Source organism: Bos indicus x Bos taurus, chromosome 13 (assembly GCF_003369695.1).
Source record: "Bos indicus x Bos taurus breed Angus x Brahman F1 hybrid chromosome 13, Bos_hybrid_MaternalHap_v2.0, whole genome shotgun sequence".
NCBI classification, from domain to species: domain Eukaryota; kingdom Metazoa; phylum Chordata; class Mammalia; order Artiodactyla; family Bovidae; genus Bos; species Bos indicus x Bos taurus.
In genome coordinates this window covers 67,595,523-67,612,674 of record NC_040088.1, presented here as the reverse complement: position 1 = coordinate 67,612,674, position 17,152 = coordinate 67,595,523, and the positions used below count along the sequence as shown (strand labels likewise).

The following is a 17,152-nucleotide window of genomic DNA, read 5'->3' as shown; positions in this document are numbered from 1 at the left end:
AATTTTATCACTTTGGTCTTTGAACACATACCCATTTTCAGAATAGATTTAAAGGAAGATTATAAGCAAAGGAAAGTACAGAATAACTATAGATCAGACTTGGACCAGTCTCCATAATCACATGAGCCAATTCCTAATAACAGAGCTCTTTAAGTTGAGCCTTGAGCAACATGGGTATGAACGGCATGGATTTTTTAAAAACCAAATATAGTACTTACATTTTCAATTTACAGATCTTTAAATGAACTAAGTGTGGGAGAAGTTTGTGTCAGATTAGAGATCACACTACATGGAATCAAAAGAACTAGTGTTTGAGCCCTAGTTCATTCCAGACTGTTTCCATCTCCTGCCCTTGGGTGAGTCATTGGATGTCAATTCCTTTGTTTTTGAGACAGAGATAAAAGTTTGTAGGTTTTTGACTGTGGGATTTTGGCAGCCCCAAGCCCCACATTGTTGAAGGGCCAACTGTATATATGTGTGTGTATAGTGTGTGTATATCTGTATATATGATACAGCCATCCCACCAGTTCTCTTTCTCAGCAGAACCCTGACTGTATGTCTTCCTGGACTAAAAAGGGTCTCTGAGGCCAGTACCAAGGAGGGAATTTTGATTAAGCCGATGGACCATCATAGGTATCTTAGCAAGGTTGGGTGACAGATTTATGTATATATAACTACAAGACAATTAAGGTGAGTGACTTCTTGTTCAGAGTTCACCGGATAACCTCATAATTGAACTTCCTGTGGAACTGACCACCTAAAAATATATTCAGTTGTAAAGCCGAGGCCCTGACACTCAACCATAGTGACGTCCTCCCAGTAAATGCCGAACCCAGGACTGTCCAGATGGTGGCTTGACTCACCAAAGCAGCTTTCCTCTGTGCCTCAATTAACACAACTTCACATCTGCAAACAGCAACATCCTAAAACTTCTTGGCAAAGTTATTTTCTTCAGCTGTGTTAATAGGTTTTATCAACCACCTTGATGTCTGGTAGGTTTTGATTACAAAGAATGACTACAAAGGTGGCAGGAAAAAAAAAAAAAACTTTATTTTTTGACCGAGAATTTCCCCAGCTATAAACTTTTAAGGCCGTCTGAGGAAGCTATAGAGCTGAGGCACAAAGTAATCCTTGTAATGCCCGTCAATGAAGCCTTTCCCGCTGTTGTGCACAAACCAACAGGGAACATCCGTTCCAAACACTCTGTCCGTCCGGTAGTCCTTCTGCAGGCCCCTGCAAGACAGCGTGAGCGTGGTTAGGAAACAGACCAGGGCGGGGCCAGCCTGCACATCCAGAAAAGAGACACGCTCTCCCTCTCTGTTTTCTGCCCCCTTCTAGCACCATCTCTGGGCTTCCCTATTGGCTTGGTGGTAAAGAACCCACCTGCCAATGCAGGAGATACTGGAGACTCAGGTTCCATCCCTGGGTCGGAAAGATCCCAGGGAAATGGCAACCACTCCAGTATCCCTGCCTGGAAAATTCCGTGGACAGAGGAGCCTGGCTGGCTACATCTGTGGGGTCACAAAGAGTCGGGCACACCTGAGTGCACACGTAGCACTGTATCTGCTAACACCCTCCCATCCCCATTCCCCAAGTTGTACAAAATAACAGAGTCTGGGACTTGGTTTAGAAAGAGAATAAGCAGTGTGTCCTTAGAAATTCAAATAACCTGTATAGAGATTGACCGATACAGTCCCAGGAACGTAAGGAGTGCAAATTCACTTTCTTTTTTTCTCATTTTGCACCTTCTACCTTGGCAGAGGGGAGGCCCAAGGATTCAGGGCCAGTCTTCTTTGTGGTCATGGGGTACACAGAGGGCAAGGGAGCAGTGAGAACTGGCTGGCGGCTGTGTTCTCAAGGTCAGTTAGGGCTGGTATAGTCTCCAGATTAGCTCAAAGCAAGGAAGAAGCTGCCAGATTTAGCAAATAAGAACCCAGGATGTCAGGGACTTCCCTCGTGCCCTCATGCAGGGGGCGCAGTTTCCATCCTGGTGAGGGAACTAAGACCCTACGTGCTGTGGGGCATGGCCAAAAAAAGGGATAAATAAAAACAGGATGCCAGTTAAATTTGAATTTCACATAAACACAACTAGTGTGTTTACCTCTTCCATTTTGCCCTATGAGTCCAATCCTCACAGAAGCCCCTTCTGATCCCGTCTTACGCATCTGAGACCTACCTGGTGACAACCAGCTTTTGTCCCTTCACCTCCATGCTTGCCTCTGGCTTCTCAGGGTCCTTTCCCGGTCGCTCATTGAAGACGTGAATCTTTGGCTCATTCATGAACTGGCCTATGAGACAAGGTCTAGATGTTTATTTACATGCAACTCAAGGGGCGACAAAAGGGCAAGCTGGTCACGTGATCCGAGCTGCATTTGGGTCAGTCTCAGACTTTCTGGGATAGAAAGATGTGTTGAGAGGAAAAAGATTCAGATGGAAAGGGGTGGGTCCTTCCTGAGGGCAGACCCATGCTGCTCACCTTGCTGTCATTAGACAATGAGGCTGATCAACTGGACCCTAAGTAAATGTGAATGTCCTGAAGGTCAGCACCTGAGAGCACTGGTCAAACTGAAAAAACAAAGTTGGTTCGTGATGCTATTTGTTGTTCAGTCACTCAGTCATGTCCGACTCTGCGACCCTGTGGACTGCAGCACGCCAGGCCTCCCTGTCCCTCACTATCTCCTGGAGTTTGCTCGTGTCCATGGAGCCGGTGATGCCATCCAACCATCTCCTCCTCTAACGCTCTCCTTCTCCTCTTGCCCTCAGGCCTTCCCGGCATCAGGATCTTTTCCAATGAGTCAGCTCGCATCAGGTGGCCAAAGTAGCGATGCTACTATACGCTTAAGTTGCCATAGTTCTTTACAAAGTAGGGAAGGTTTACCTGGACACCCTGTTCATTATCACAGACTTCCTAAGCCAGTTCACTTCTCTTCAGTGAGAAAAAAATCTTCAGCATAAAATTTAATCTGTTCTCTTTATCTGCCCAGTTGGTGATGAAAGCCCAGCCCTGGGAAAACCTTGTCTGGAGCAGGAAACTGTCCTGGCTGTAGCATGACTGAGTCGCCCTACACTGCTTTGTTAGAGGAATCATGTGTTTTATGTGTTTATCTTATGATGTTTGATATCTTAAAATTATGTGTTTATCTTATGATGTTTGATATCTTAAACACTACATCTACCCCTCCCTGGGAAAGCCAACTGTGAAAGATAACAAAGAAGTCAGGAGCCCGGCTGGAATCTTCAAATGAACCGAGCCAGACCTCTTCTCTCTGGCCTGAGACCCAGAGGAATCATTCCTGGGCAAGGTACCACGCACGGAAAGACGTCCTATAGCTTAACGCCTGCTGCAATTACCAAGCCAACCAACCCCACACCAGCTGCTCTGTCTTGTCTCTGCCACAGAGTAAAGGTCCTAGCCCAGACCTTGTTTCTGCTTCTGGTTCCTGACCCAAATCTGGCTTTCTCCCCATGGCCCTGCATGGCAAGATGCACTTTGTGTTTCTATGGAAACTGAACAGTGACAAACATTACACTCTGTCAGTGACACTGAACTCTTTCTGTGTCACTCAGGCACCTTCAGAAATTAAGACCCAGGTGTGAGTGTGGGTCCCCCTGAAGCCTCCACTCCACACCTGTCACTTTTCCACATTCTACCCAAACGTTCTAACCTTGAGGCAAAGTTGCTTAAGACCTAGGATGGTCAGTCCCACGCCAGCCAGACGGTCCAGGGACACTTTACCTATCAGCCCGTGCACATTAGGAGAAAACTTGTTTGTGGGGGGTATGTAGATCCCCAAAAAGTCGACATTGATCGGGTGCTTCTTCCAAACGCGATGAAGTAAAACAGAGAAGAACATCTCTTTATCCAGGGTGACAGTCACAGTTTTCTCTTTCTTCACAGAGACAAGCACCCTAGTGGGAAGGCAGAAAGGAATTAATGACACAACATTGTAAAACAATTATCCTACAATCCCTGGTTCCATCCTGGGTCGGGAAGATCCCCTGGAAAAGGAAATGTTCACCCACTCCAGTATTCTTGCCTGGGGAATTCCATGGACAGAGGACCCTGGTAGGCTACAGTCCATGCGGTAGCAAAGAGTCAGACACAACTGAACAACTTTCACTTCACTCACAGATTTTAAAAAAGGAATGAATGTTTCTAGAAATTTATTTATTTATTTTTTAAACACTAATATTTGGCTGCACTGGGTCTTAGTTACAGCTTGCAGGATCTGAGATCTCCGTTGTGGTATGTGGAATCTCTCAGTTGCCGCATGTAGCCTCTAGTTCCCCGACCAGGGATCGAACTCAACACCCCCTGCACTGGGAGTGTGAAGTCCCTAGAACTGACTCATTTATCAAATCATTCCCCTCCCACTCCTAACATGACTTCACTCTGCCCAGTACAACCCCCCATCCCCACCCCAGTTTTCTAAGAGCCTTAAAACGTTTTCATCACAGAATGTTGATGTATCTCCTAGCACTGGAATTCTGTCAGTGTATACCGTTTCTGTATCAACAATGAACAGATACTCATGGGAAGATATTACTCTAAGACAACAGCCCTGTGTTTCTGAGCACGCTCTGACACGGCTGACTGGCTTTCAGCTGATGGCTTCATTCACTTGTCCAACACGTCCTTATGGAGTCCTTACTGTGCGCCAGGTGCTAGGCTATAAAGCACTCCGTGACCAAAGCACACAGACTCTACTGCCAGGAGCAGGGGAAGGAAGGAACACAATTTTTTCTGAACCTCGACTTCCTCACATTTAAAATGATGATTTTGAGTTCTCTGTGTCATGGACGTCTGGGTTTGTTGATGGGATCATGGGTCGAGGTCACATCTGAATCCGGATGTAACAGTACTTGCCTCTGATTAAGCACGTGGGCCGTGTCAGACCAGGACAAGACGGATGTTCGGGAGCCCCTACTCAGGGAGATGGTCTCCGTGCTGATTTCTACCTTCACATCTTCACGTTGGAAATAAAATCCCAGTTTCCCAAAATAGGTGCTGAGTTTTTTATTCTTGGGCTTCTTGGCACCGACGAGCTGTCCGTTGACCAAAACCCCTGCAGGAAAAGACACGAGTTTTTTTCTGTCCCATGTGCTATTTCTTTTTTTTTTTTTTTGGCCAATGTGGGCACAATAACTCAAACTTAGAAAACGTGACAACATGGGAAATTATTGTTTTATTTTGCTTCAGGATTCACACACCATTTTTTCCTTTGTAATTTTCATTTTATAATTTTTTTATGGTTTAAATGAATTATATCACAAGTTCTGCTAGTTTATACTCAGCGTATTGTATCTACAATAGTTCAAACAAGAATATATTTAATTTCTTACTATCAGAGCTTGAAAAATATGCTGTGCTGTACTCAGTCATGTCCAACTCTCTGCAACCCTATGGACTATAGTACTCCAGGATCCTCTGTCCGTGGAATTTTCCAGGCAAGAATACTGGAGTGGGTTGCCATTTCCTCCTCTAGGGGATCTCCCTGACCCAGGGATCAAACCCGAGTCTCTTGCATTGGCAGGTGGGTTCTTTACCACTGCACCACCTAGGAAGTCCTATATATAATATATAAAACATTTTTATTAAGGTGGGAAAGAAAGAAATCCAGATAAAAACAATAGGGCAGAATGACTATGACCTAGTAGTCTAATTCAAATATAGTATATCTTAATCTTACCTAATTCTGGATCAGAAACAAGGTTGAGGATTTTTCCAGGTTCTGAGTCAATATTGAAACAAATATTCTTTTGGCTTTTTGGCAGGTAGATGATGAAGTGTGGGTCATTTTCAACTGGAAAATATACAAAGAAAATGAAACTAAGCAAAATCATAGAAAAGATTATTTTGAACAGTATTTTATTGCCAAACATCTCACAAGAACAAATGTGTATTGGGCTCCTATTATATGCCAGGTACTCTTCCAGGCACCAGGGACTCAGGGTCCAAGCACTGTCCCCTCCTCATGGAGCTGCCATCAGGTTTTAGGTTATGTACAGAGTGGATACTCATTCTGTAGCCACACCATATGTGCTTGGCTAGAGAGAAAAATGAATAAGAAAGACATAAGGGGGACTTTCCTGGTGATCCAGTGACTAAGACTCTGCCCTCCCAATGCAGGGGACCCGGGTTGTATCCTTGGTCAGGAAACTAGATTCCACATGCTGCAACTGAGACCCTGTACAACCAAATAAATAAATAATAAATAAAATATTAAAAAAAGACATAAGAAGAAACGCACACACACATATACTATATACATACTACATATATATGCATAGGAGAAGGAGGTGGCAGAGGATGAGATGGTTAGATAGCATCACCGAATCAACAGACATGAATTTAAGCAAACTCCAGGAGATAGCGATGGACAGAGGAGCCTGGCAGGCTATAGTCCGTGGGGCCACAAAGAGTTGGACATGACTTAGCAACTGAAGAGCAACATATGTGTGTATACAGTGAATGTTTATATAGATAAAGTACCTGTATTTTTAAATAGTTATACACAGTGCATACAGAGAAGGCAATGGCACCCCACTCCAGTACTCTTGCCTGGAAAATCCCATGGACGGAGGAGCCTGGTAGGCTGCAGTCCATGGGGTCGCTAAGAGTCAGACAGGACTGAGTGACTTCACTTCCACTTTTCACTTTCATGCATTGGAGAAGGAAATGGCAACCCACTCCAGTGTTCTTGCCTGGAGAATCCCAGGGACGGGGGAGCCTGGTGGGCTGCCATCTCTGGGGTCGCACAGAGTCGGACACGACTAAAGCAACTTAGCAGCAGCAGCACACAGTGCATAAAAATAAAAAAAGACATTACCTGTCGGCATACAAATTAGTATTGATCAATTCCAAGAGCAATCAAGGATCAAGCTATTCCCAAGAAAGTACTCCTTTGTTACCAGACACCATTATTTTGGCTGATCTTTTTTGTTTGTTTGCTTAACCACTCAACAAATATTTAGTGAGAAAAAACCAAATTATGTGCAAAGCTTTGAGTTAGGCAATGTTTGGTGTAGCTATAAAAGTCGTGGTCCCTACCTTCAAGAAAGGAACAATTTAATGGCGTGACAAAGATTCTCTCTTTGAATAAACTCAGGTTTCCCTGAACTCTTCAAGTTCAACCTCAAATTCTGGACCTCTGTGTTCATCTCTGCATTGTCCAGTTTTAGCAAAAATCCTACTAAGGAGGTTTAGCTAGAATCCTCCACCCTCCAAATCTGATCACCTTTTTATCTTCATCAGGTTCCTCCCCTCCTCCATCCCCCACTAGGTGGGGTCTGATCACTTGGCCTACCTTCAGCAAGAATCCTGCTGAAGTGAAGTGAAAGTCACTCAGTCGTGTCTGACCCTTTGCAACCCTGTGGACTATACAGTCCATGGAATTCTCTAGGCCAGAATACTGGAGTGGGTAGCCTTTCCCTTCTCCAGGGGATCTTCCCAACCCAGGGGTCGAACCCAGGTCTCCCGCATTGCAGGCAGATTCTTTACCAGCTGAGCCACAAGGAGAGCCCAAGAATACTGGAGTGGGAAGCCTATCCCTTCTCCAACGGATCTTCCTGACCCAGGAAATTGAACCAGCATCTTCTGCATTGCAGGCGGATTCTTTACCAACTGAGCTATCAGGGAGGCCCTGTAGGTCAGTTTAACCAGACCTCCCCTTTCCCACTGATGCTTCCTCTTAGTAATCTTCCATCCACTGACCCCAGCCTGTTTTTGTCTATAAATGCCCACTTTCCCACGGTGTGTTCAGACTGAATCCAATCTCCTTACCCCACTGCAATACCCCAAAGTAGTGGTACCTACATCCCCTTGAATAAAATCTTCCTTACCGTGCTTTCACAGATGTCATGAATAATCTCTTTCCTTTAACGAATATCATTTTTTCTTTCATGAAGGCAGAACCAAGCATGCATATGAGATGGAATAAAGTAAATGATAGAAAAATGACCCAAGCACAACGCTCTGGGAATGAAGATGAAAGGATGATCAATTCCACTCAGGCAAGTGGAGAAGGACCTTATGAAAGGGTGGGCAGAGACTTCCCTGGTGTGTGAGTGGTTGAGAGTCTGCACTTCACCCACAGGGGGCGTGGGTTTGATCCCTGGTTGGTGGCAGGGGGCGGGGGTACTAAGATCCTGCATACCATGGTGTGGCCAAAAAGAGAAAACAATTGAAAGAGTTGGCTTTTGAACTAAGTCTTGAAGGTAGGGGAAGACCGGTAGGTAAAAGACACAAGAGAGAGAGAGAGATTTTATCCTTGAGTGGACAGAATGGAGAAAGGTATGGCGGGAGAGAAGTTGATGATTTGTTTGGATAGGAACTCAAGGTACCTGGAGAATGGGTTTTTGATAAGACCAAGAATGTAGGTCATAGAGACCATGAACCGCCACGCTACAGAACAGACCTTTATTCTGTTGGGGAGCTTTTAAAGCTTTTGGAGAATAAATGTAATATGATTTGACCCCATTTAAGTGGGTTGGCCAAAACGTTCATTCAGGTTTTTTGTACGATATTACAGGAAAACCCAAACGAACTTTTTGGCCGACCCAATATTACAATTACTGGTCTCAGTATGAATTAAGTATCAGAAAGTACACACAGGAAGATCATTTACTAGCTAAGACAGCAGTCTTTCAAGCAAGAAATGTTAAATGCAGGAACTAGCATGGTGAATTGGTTTGGGGAGGGGTGGGGGGAGAAATTCAAGAGACATCTGGTAGAAGCCACAGTATCTGGTGACCTAGTGGAGAGGAGTAATTTCGCACTGTCGGGCTTTGAGCCTCAGAACTGAAGGGACTGAAGAGGAAGATCTGAATTAGGAGCTGCAGTGGTTGTGTTCGGAGAAGGCAATGGCAACCCACTCCAGTATTCTTGCCTGGAGAATCCCAGGGATGGGGGAGCCTGGTGGGCTGCCAAATATGGGGCCGCACAGAGTCGGACACGACTGAAGTGACTTAGCAGCAGCAGTGGTTGTGTTCTCCAGAATAAAATCGAAAGAGCAGGGTACCGTCCAGTGAAAGACCACTGTTTTCCAGATACTGTCACAAAGCTCTCTGCAAATATTAACTAAGTCTCACTGTGGTCCTGCAGAGGACAAGTGACTTGCCTGAGGTCACGTGACAGAGTTAGTCAGTGGCACAGCTATGACTTAAAGCCACACTGATTACAAACTGATTCTCCCAGCCATCCTGATGTGCTCCTTCAAGTATGTGTGGGAGCAAGATGTGCAGGGTCAACTCAAGTAGAGCACAGACAGAGTCTTGCCCTGTTCTGCACTCCTCACACCATCAGGCCCATGCTCTGTCATCAGTAAACACTTGGTTAATTGATTTTGTGTAGGAGCTGGGTGCAAGAGGGCATCATTGAAACACAGAAGCAAGGTCCCTAGCTCTAGATTTTTAAACACTGGGCAAAACTAGGATTTTCAAATACACTTAAAATCGAGCAAGCAAATTAACAAATAGTCCTGCAAATAATGTGATGATAATGCAGTTTTACAGGCTCCTCAGGTGGCTTCCAGTAGTCATGTATGGATGTGAGAGTTGGACTATAAGGAAAGCTGAGCACCGAAGAATTGATGCTTTTGAACTTGGTATTGGAGAAGACTCTTGCAAGTCCCTTGGACTGCAAGATCAAGCCAGTCAACCCTAAAGGAGATCAGTCCTGAATATTCACTGGAAGGACTGATGTTGAAGCTGAAACTCCAATACTTTGGCCACCTGATGCGAAGAGCTGACTCATTTGAAAAGACTCTGATGCTGGGAAAGATTGAAGGCAGGAGGAGAAGGGGACGACAGAGGATGAGATGGTTGGATGGCATCACCGACTCAATGGACATGAGTTTGGGTAAACTCCGGGAGTTGGTGATGGACACGGAGGCCTGGCATGCTGCGATTCATGGGGTGGCAAAGAGTCAGACACGCCTGAGCAACTGAACTGAACTGAACAGGTGGCTCAGTGGTAAAGAATGTGCCTGCCGATGGAGGAGAGGCAGGAGATGCAGGTTCCATCTCACAGTCAGGAAGATCCCCTGGAGAAGGAAATAGCAACCCCCTCCAATATTCTTGCCTGGGAAATCCCATAGACAGAGGGGCCTGGCGGGTTATACTCCATGGGGCTGCGAACAGTGGGACATGGTTTAGCCACTCAACAGTAACAATAGTGCACTTCTACAGGAAATAACACTCAAGTATTTTTGATCCTAAGATGGATAGCTTCTCGTCTTTGATAATAACACCTGTTTATTGAGTGGCTATTACATGCTAGCTCTTTACAGATGGTTTCACATTTCACCAACAACCCAGTCATGTATAGAATCATGATGCCTGTTTTCACAATAAAGGAAGTGAAATAAAGACTATTAAGTAATGCACATTCACGTGAGTGTCGTGAACAATCTCCAAAGAGAATGCCCTTTCCACGGATACCCGTTGGCCCTCCCCACACAAGAGGTGCATCTCTTCCATCCCAGAGGGTTCATCCTCTTACCTCTCATCACATGTGGAGGAGGGGTTGACTCAAGCACCTGAGCGCCGACAGCAGGCATTGGGAGCACTGGCGCTGGTGAAGGGTTGACCCAAGATGGGACTGAATTTGGGCTCACTTTGCTGCCGTGATACAGGGCGCCTGCGTGGAGAACACTATCCATTAGTTTCTGGGTTTACTTTTCCATAGAAGCTGCTTATAATTTTAAGAATTGGGTTTATGCAGGCCAACACCAGCGATTCTCAGCTAGGTTTTTCTAGAATTATTTTTATTCCTGAGTTCTCTTTCAGCTCCATGTGTCATCATGAATGAAATTTGTTGTCACTATTTAAAGAAGGTGAGAATTTTTTAATGTTGATTTAAACAATGTGTGAGGGGAATACACAGATTTTCAGAATTCCTTTGGAAGACAAGTGAGCAAACATGTTTGAAGACGGCAGCGAGAAACTGTCGCCGAAGTCAATTGGCAGGAAGGTCAGCTGGGGACACAGGACTGGGAAGAGAGAGGAGGGGATGGAGGACCTTGCTGCAGGATAGGAAAACCGACCGGAATACTTCTTGTCCAGGTAGGGAGACTCGCCTGAACAGCAGGAATGGTCCTGCGGAGGGGAGTCTGCCAGCATGCGTTCGTCCCCGGCCTCGTTCTCAATCACCATCGCTGTGAGGGGGGTCACTATGTGGTGATCCAGAGACATCTGCAGGATCGTCTTTGTAATTTTCCTTTTCGTGGCAGCTGTAGGAGCCAGGCTCCTGTGTTCAGGAAACAGAGACATTGGACAGCATCACAAGACCGAACTCTGTCACTTTTGGGGTCAACCAGGACTCGGGGGGCCACAAGGGAAAACAGAACGAGCTGGCTTCATGAAGCCTGGTATTTTACCTAGCTATGTACCCTTAAGGAATTTTTTTTAATTTCTTCTTTTATTTTTTAATTGGTGAAAAATTGCTTTACTATGCTGCGTTTGTTACTGCATACAGCAATGAGAATCAGTCATAATGATATATATATCATTATATATCATTATATATATATCATATATATATATATATATATATACCCTACCTTTTGAGCCTCCCTCTTGGAACTTTTTAAACAGATTATGATTATTATTTTTTTTAGTGAAGTACAGTGATTTACATTGTTATTTTCTTTTTTTGATGGATCTCAAATTTATTTTTATGAGTATTCCTCATTAAATTAGCAATTACAACAAAAATATATGTATTTTTTTTTAATTAACAAGACTTGTCCGTATGACAGTCATTCTTTTTTCTTTTTTGAGTTTTGTGGAAATTATTTATTTTTATTCTTTTTTTAAATGTACTTTTTAACTGGCGTATGATTGCTTTATAATGTTGAGTTAGTTTCTGCTGTACAGCAAAGTGATTCAGTGATACATACAAATATACATATATATGTATACATTCTTTTTTAAAATATTCTTTTCCATGATGGTTTATTGTAGGATCCTGAATATAGTTTTCTGTGCCATACAGTCGGACCTTGTTGTTTATCCATTCTATATGGAACAGGTTGCATCTGCTAGCCCCCACCTCCCAAACTCCTCCTCCGTCCCCACCCCCCAACCCCCCTTGGTAACCACACATCCAAACAGACTATTTTTCAGAGCAGTTTTATACTCACAGTGAAACTGAGCAGAACGTAGAGATTTTATATTTACTCCCTGCCCGTCCCCCACCCGACAGCCTCCCCCTTCTCAGCATCTCCCATTAGAAGTGGTACATGTGTCAGATCGATACATCTACATCTACACATCATCATCGCCCAAAGTCCACTGCTGACATTAGGGTTCATGCTTGTGCTGTACTTTCTGTGGGCTTGGACAAATGTATAACGACAGGTATCCATCATTACAGTGTCAAGCAGAGTAGTTTCAGTGTCCTAACCCTCCCAACCCCCATGCAACCTTCCTGCTCCCCATGTGCTGACAACCACTGATTCGTTTAAGGGATTGTTCTTTAAAAAAATCAATATTTAACTTCAGCACCAATTTGCTATATACCTTTAAATTACCCAGTTGCCTTTGTAAAGGGGAGGAGACATTGCTCACTCACTCTAAAGCCACAGCTTACAATCTTGTGTCTGTTTTATAATCTTACTGATATCAAGGATTTTCTGAGTATGGTTATACAACTATATTTCATTTTTCCCAACTCCATTCAGACCAGTCTGCTCCCCCTTCCCAAGAATCTGATCAAATAGGTGGAGGGGACTGAGGAGCAGTCACGTTCCTCTCCAAAGACCAGCCCCAACCCTACCCCATAATCCTGATGGTGGTCAAAGAACCATACATTGCACTAGAAACATAGCTTTTGTATTGGAGCATTTAAACACCAGTTAGCTGAGAAGCCAGAGATGAAACAGTATCTATAGGAAGCCCTCAGTCAATATCAGAATTGCATAACCTTAAATTTCTCTTTGGACATTAACTATTTTCAGGAGTGAATGCAAATGAATTCATGGTCCCCACTGCAATGAGATGGATGAACCTCACAGACATCATATGGAGTGCAAAAAGCCAGAAACAAAAGAATACAGTTTGTATCATTATAAGAAATTTTGTCATAGACAACTAACAGTAACAGATGTCAGAAGAGTGATTTCTACTCAAGGCCAGAGGTAGGTGTTGAGTGTGAAGAAGAATGAAGAAGACTTCAGAGATGAAAGAAGTGCTCTGGAGCTGGATCCAGTACTGATGACATGGGTGACGTAGTTAAAATTCATTAAACTGTACATTTAAAATGAATGCACATCACATGCTTTACTGTATGCTTGTTATCCATCAAGAAAAAAAAGAGTGGGGGTGATGCTAGGCGGCTCCCTGGGCTCCAGGCTGTTGCGAGGTGTGGGTGGGACTCGCGGGCAGTTCAGGGCTCGGGGTATCCGCGAAAAAAGAAAAAAAAAAAAAAAGAAAAAAAAGAGTGAACCCTGCTTTAGTTAAAAGTGCTCGCATGCATGCATGCCAAGTTACTTTAGTCGTGTCCGACTCTTTGTGACCCTGTGGACTGTAGCCTGCCAGGCTCCTCTATCCTTGGGATTCTCCAGGCAAAAATACTGGAGTGGGTTGCCAACCCAGAGATCAAACCCACGTCTCTTATGTCTCCTGCATTTACACGTGAGTTCTTTACCACTAGTGCCATCTGGGAAGCCCCCAAAGTGCTTGAAAGCAGTGGAAATGAATACTCCAAACCCTGAAATAATTTGCTGCCTTTCTTGGTTCCAAACTCTTTTTGTCTGTGACATCAAGTAACCTCAGCAAACCTTTTGCAAATCCCTGTGGCATATGGTCTTCTTACCGTTCAGCTAGAAGTTGGTTGATGGTCAGATAGGCCCACAATTTCTTGGTGAAATCAGGGTCTGCATGCTTGTCCTTGGATAGAAAATCCTCCAAGCCATCCATCTCGGCCAGGGTTTCCAAGACTAACTCTGCATTGGCCTGGACGATGGAAGGACACCAGGGGAGTGGAATTGTAGTTAAGCAGTTCACATTTTCTAAAGGACCTCCTGTGAGTGAGTTAGGGTAGCAGGTAACTTGCAGGGGGATGCAAAATAATCCAAAAGAACACACAAGAGGAAGTCAGTGCCAACCTCTGGGGTCTGGGCTTGGGTTTCAGAAGAAAAAGGTAAGGATTTACACCATAGTTGGGAAGATGGCACAGCTGTTCTCAGGAACTTCCCTTTCACTTTTTGCTTTTATTCTACCTAAGTGGTTCTCGGAATTCTGCTATCAGCCTGTTAATATACAAGGTGTACCCAGGAGACAATTCATATTTTTAGAATTAAAGTAAAAGTACCGAAGTTGCAGTGATAATGCTCTGTAACTGCCCCAATTTCTCAGGGTCCACTTTTCCAGCCACCACGATTTCTGAGCCTCCAAAATAGTTATGGAAGCTGTTCTGAGTGACGTCTGTGACTGACGGTTGGGGATAGTTAAACTGAACATTCCGGAGCAAGGGAGTTGAGACCTGGTTGTAGAATTTCTACAATTCATTAAAAAAAAAAAAAGAAAGAACAGAGAAATCATTATTTTCACATCGCATTACAAATCTGAGGCATTTTTCTCTGAGGTTCTTCAAGTGCTTAGTATTCTTCCAAGATCTCTGTGGAAAGCTATGGAAAATTCTCATAGTTATTACATGAACCGAAATAGAGACAAACAGGGCTTGTGAAGAAGATTACAAGAGTTCAAGAGCCCAGAACTTTTTCTTTCTGTTATGACGAGCATGAAAAGCTCAGGGACACTCATAATAAGTCCTCTGGGTGGATATCCCTAAATTAGAACCTGTCTCTTACCTGTTCCCAGGTTTATATACAGTACCTCCTATTGATACATGGTACTTGGTACCAACAGAGGGTAGGGTAAAATATATTCTTCTTCTCCTTAATCTTTTCTTGGTCCATTTAGTCAAAATAAACAAGTGATGCATACATATCCTTTGTATTTAAGGAAACAAACAGGCTACAGTTTGCTTTGTGTTGCATTAGAAAAAGTTGATTTCCAAAATGCCAATATACTTTTCCTTTTTTTAAAAAAAATTTTTCTTGGCATGTAAGTTAGTTCCCCAACTAGGGATTGAACTTGCATCCCTTTCATTGAAAGCACAGAGTCTTAAGCCATGGACTACCAGGGAAGTCCCAATGCCAATGTACTTTCAAGGAAGAACAGTTCCCGTGACAAGCAGTGGGACTGGAGAGATTCAAGAAACTTTGATGGTGCTTCCCAAGACCTGTTCAGGGACTAGGGACCTTTGTACCCATCAACCACTGCCTCTCATCTCACTGTTACTGCAGATATACAAGTGGGGGTGGGGTGCATGAGAAAGGGACTGAGCACTGACATAGCTGAAATAATGACAATTTTTACTTGAATTCAGCCATCTCCTTTTAGGCATCAGATATTGCTAGCTGAATGATTTCGAGTGAACAATGACCAAAAAAGGCACAGAAAACAAAGTCACCTTGAGTTGGACAGAAGTGTCCTGGTTTCCGTAAATCCTTTGTGCGATCCCACGGTTGTCATTGGAGAGTCTCTTCAAAAAGTCATAGTCCACATCAAATCCTATCCCCAAACTGAACAAGGAGATGTTGTCTCGTATGTTCTGCTTCACATTCTTCTGGATTTTTGACAATTTCAGTTCACCTAAAGTTGATGTGGACAGGAAGGAAAGGAGTGAGGAGGCAATGGCACAAAGTTTTGGGAACATCCATGGAAGGCGGTTCTGCAAAATTCGTCCAAATTATAAATGCACTTAAGCTTCAGCATAGTTACATTGAGGAGATAAGACCCTGCACTAGTATGTATCAGCAATCTGCATAGCACAGACTCAAATTCAAATGCAAGTTTCCCTGGATTGTGGAGGTGAGGCTGAGGCATTCAGCATCCCCCTCCCAAACATCTAGAGGCTGTTGTAAGTGGGGTGAGTGTTTCAGGGTCAAACGAACTCTTCCTTTAGGAAGCATGGGTTTAAACTGGTTTAGTGCTGCATGTATGCTCAGTTGCTAAGTTTCGTCCAACTCTTTGCAACCCCCCAGACTGTAGCCCGCCAGCCTCCTCTGTCCATGGGATTTCCCAGGCAAGAATAGCAGAGTGGGTTTGCCATTTCCTGGTCCAGGGGATCTTCCGGACCCAGGGATTGAACTTGTGTCTCTTGCATCTCCTGAATTGACAGGCAGACTCTGTACCACTGTGCCACTTGGGAAGCCCAAGCTGGTTTAGACACTCATGCAAAGGCCATTCAAGTTCCCATTTTAAGCCAATCACGTTCCCAAGAAACAACCGGAAAAATATGTATCACTAAAAATGGAAGGGGTGCTTACCTACTGTTGGATCCCCGTCAGACACCAAGATGATCAGCGAGACAGAGTTGGGGTCCAACATTCCCAAGTTATTGGCTTCATTCAAAATAAAGATGGCCCGCAGCAGGGCTTCGTTGATATTTGTGCCTGGGAAAGCCAGAGAACGTGCTGTTCTGTTATATACTCTGACTTCCCACAGAAACAACCACGTCTGGAGCCCAGGTTCATCTGTCTGGTGATGACTCACGTGTCGTTCTTTCAGTATCCAAATCATTCGACTGCTTTCCAAATTTTACCCAGGCTGGTCCAGATCCCCCAGCGGAGTGAAATATTCACTTTGTATTAAGAGTGAACAATTCCCTTAGAGATGAAGTAACCCATTCAAAGCACCAGTCATTTTGTTAGCCACCAACTTCAAGTTGCCTATTCAGCCTTGCTGATATACTTGGATACTGTTCTGCAGACAACTGTGTGTTATTCTACGTGTTTTTTTCCCTTTTTCAAATTGAAGCTTAGTTGACATACAATGTTGTGTTAATTTCTGCTGTAGAGCAAAGTAATTCAGTTATATATATATATATATATATATATATATATATATATATATGTATGTATATAATATACATGCTTTTTTGTGCTCTTTTCCATTATGGCTTATCACAGGATATTGAATATAGTCCCCCGTGCTATACAACAGGCCTTGTTGTTTATCCATTCTTTAGATAACACTTTGCATCTGTTAACGCCAAACTCTCAATCCATCCCTGCCCCACCCCGCTCCCCTTGGCGATCACAAGTCTCTTCTCTGTGTCTGAGTCCGTTCTGTAGATAAGTTC

The 17,152-nt window shown here is 43.9% G+C and overlaps 1 protein-coding gene across 1 annotated transcript in view; it reads right to left on the bottom strand.

Moving 5' to 3' along the window:
• Positions 1 to 1,025: 1,025 nt before the first annotated feature.
• ITIH2 (inter-alpha-trypsin inhibitor heavy chain 2) overlaps positions 1,026 to 17,152 on the bottom strand; it is a 32,354-nt gene continuing 16,227 nt past the window's right edge. Inside the window, exons 11-21 of the mRNA XM_027560167.1 lie at positions 16,338 to 16,463; positions 15,479 to 15,660; positions 14,315 to 14,500; positions 13,817 to 13,956; positions 11,079 to 11,248; positions 10,502 to 10,639; positions 5,691 to 5,804; positions 4,868 to 5,066; positions 3,737 to 3,909; positions 2,177 to 2,288; positions 1,026 to 1,233 (exon numbers count right to left, since the gene is read on the bottom strand). Of these exons, the coding sequence (XP_027415968.1) occupies positions 1,086 to 1,233; positions 2,177 to 2,288; positions 3,737 to 3,909; positions 4,868 to 5,066; positions 5,691 to 5,804; positions 10,502 to 10,639; positions 11,079 to 11,248; positions 13,817 to 13,956; positions 14,315 to 14,500; positions 15,479 to 15,660; positions 16,338 to 16,463 (1,688 nt within the window). The 3' untranslated portion in view covers positions 1,026 to 1,085. The remainder of the gene's footprint in view (positions 1,234 to 2,176; positions 2,289 to 3,736; positions 3,910 to 4,867; positions 5,067 to 5,690; positions 5,805 to 10,501; positions 10,640 to 11,078; positions 11,249 to 13,816; positions 13,957 to 14,314; positions 14,501 to 15,478; positions 15,661 to 16,337; positions 16,464 to 17,152) is intronic.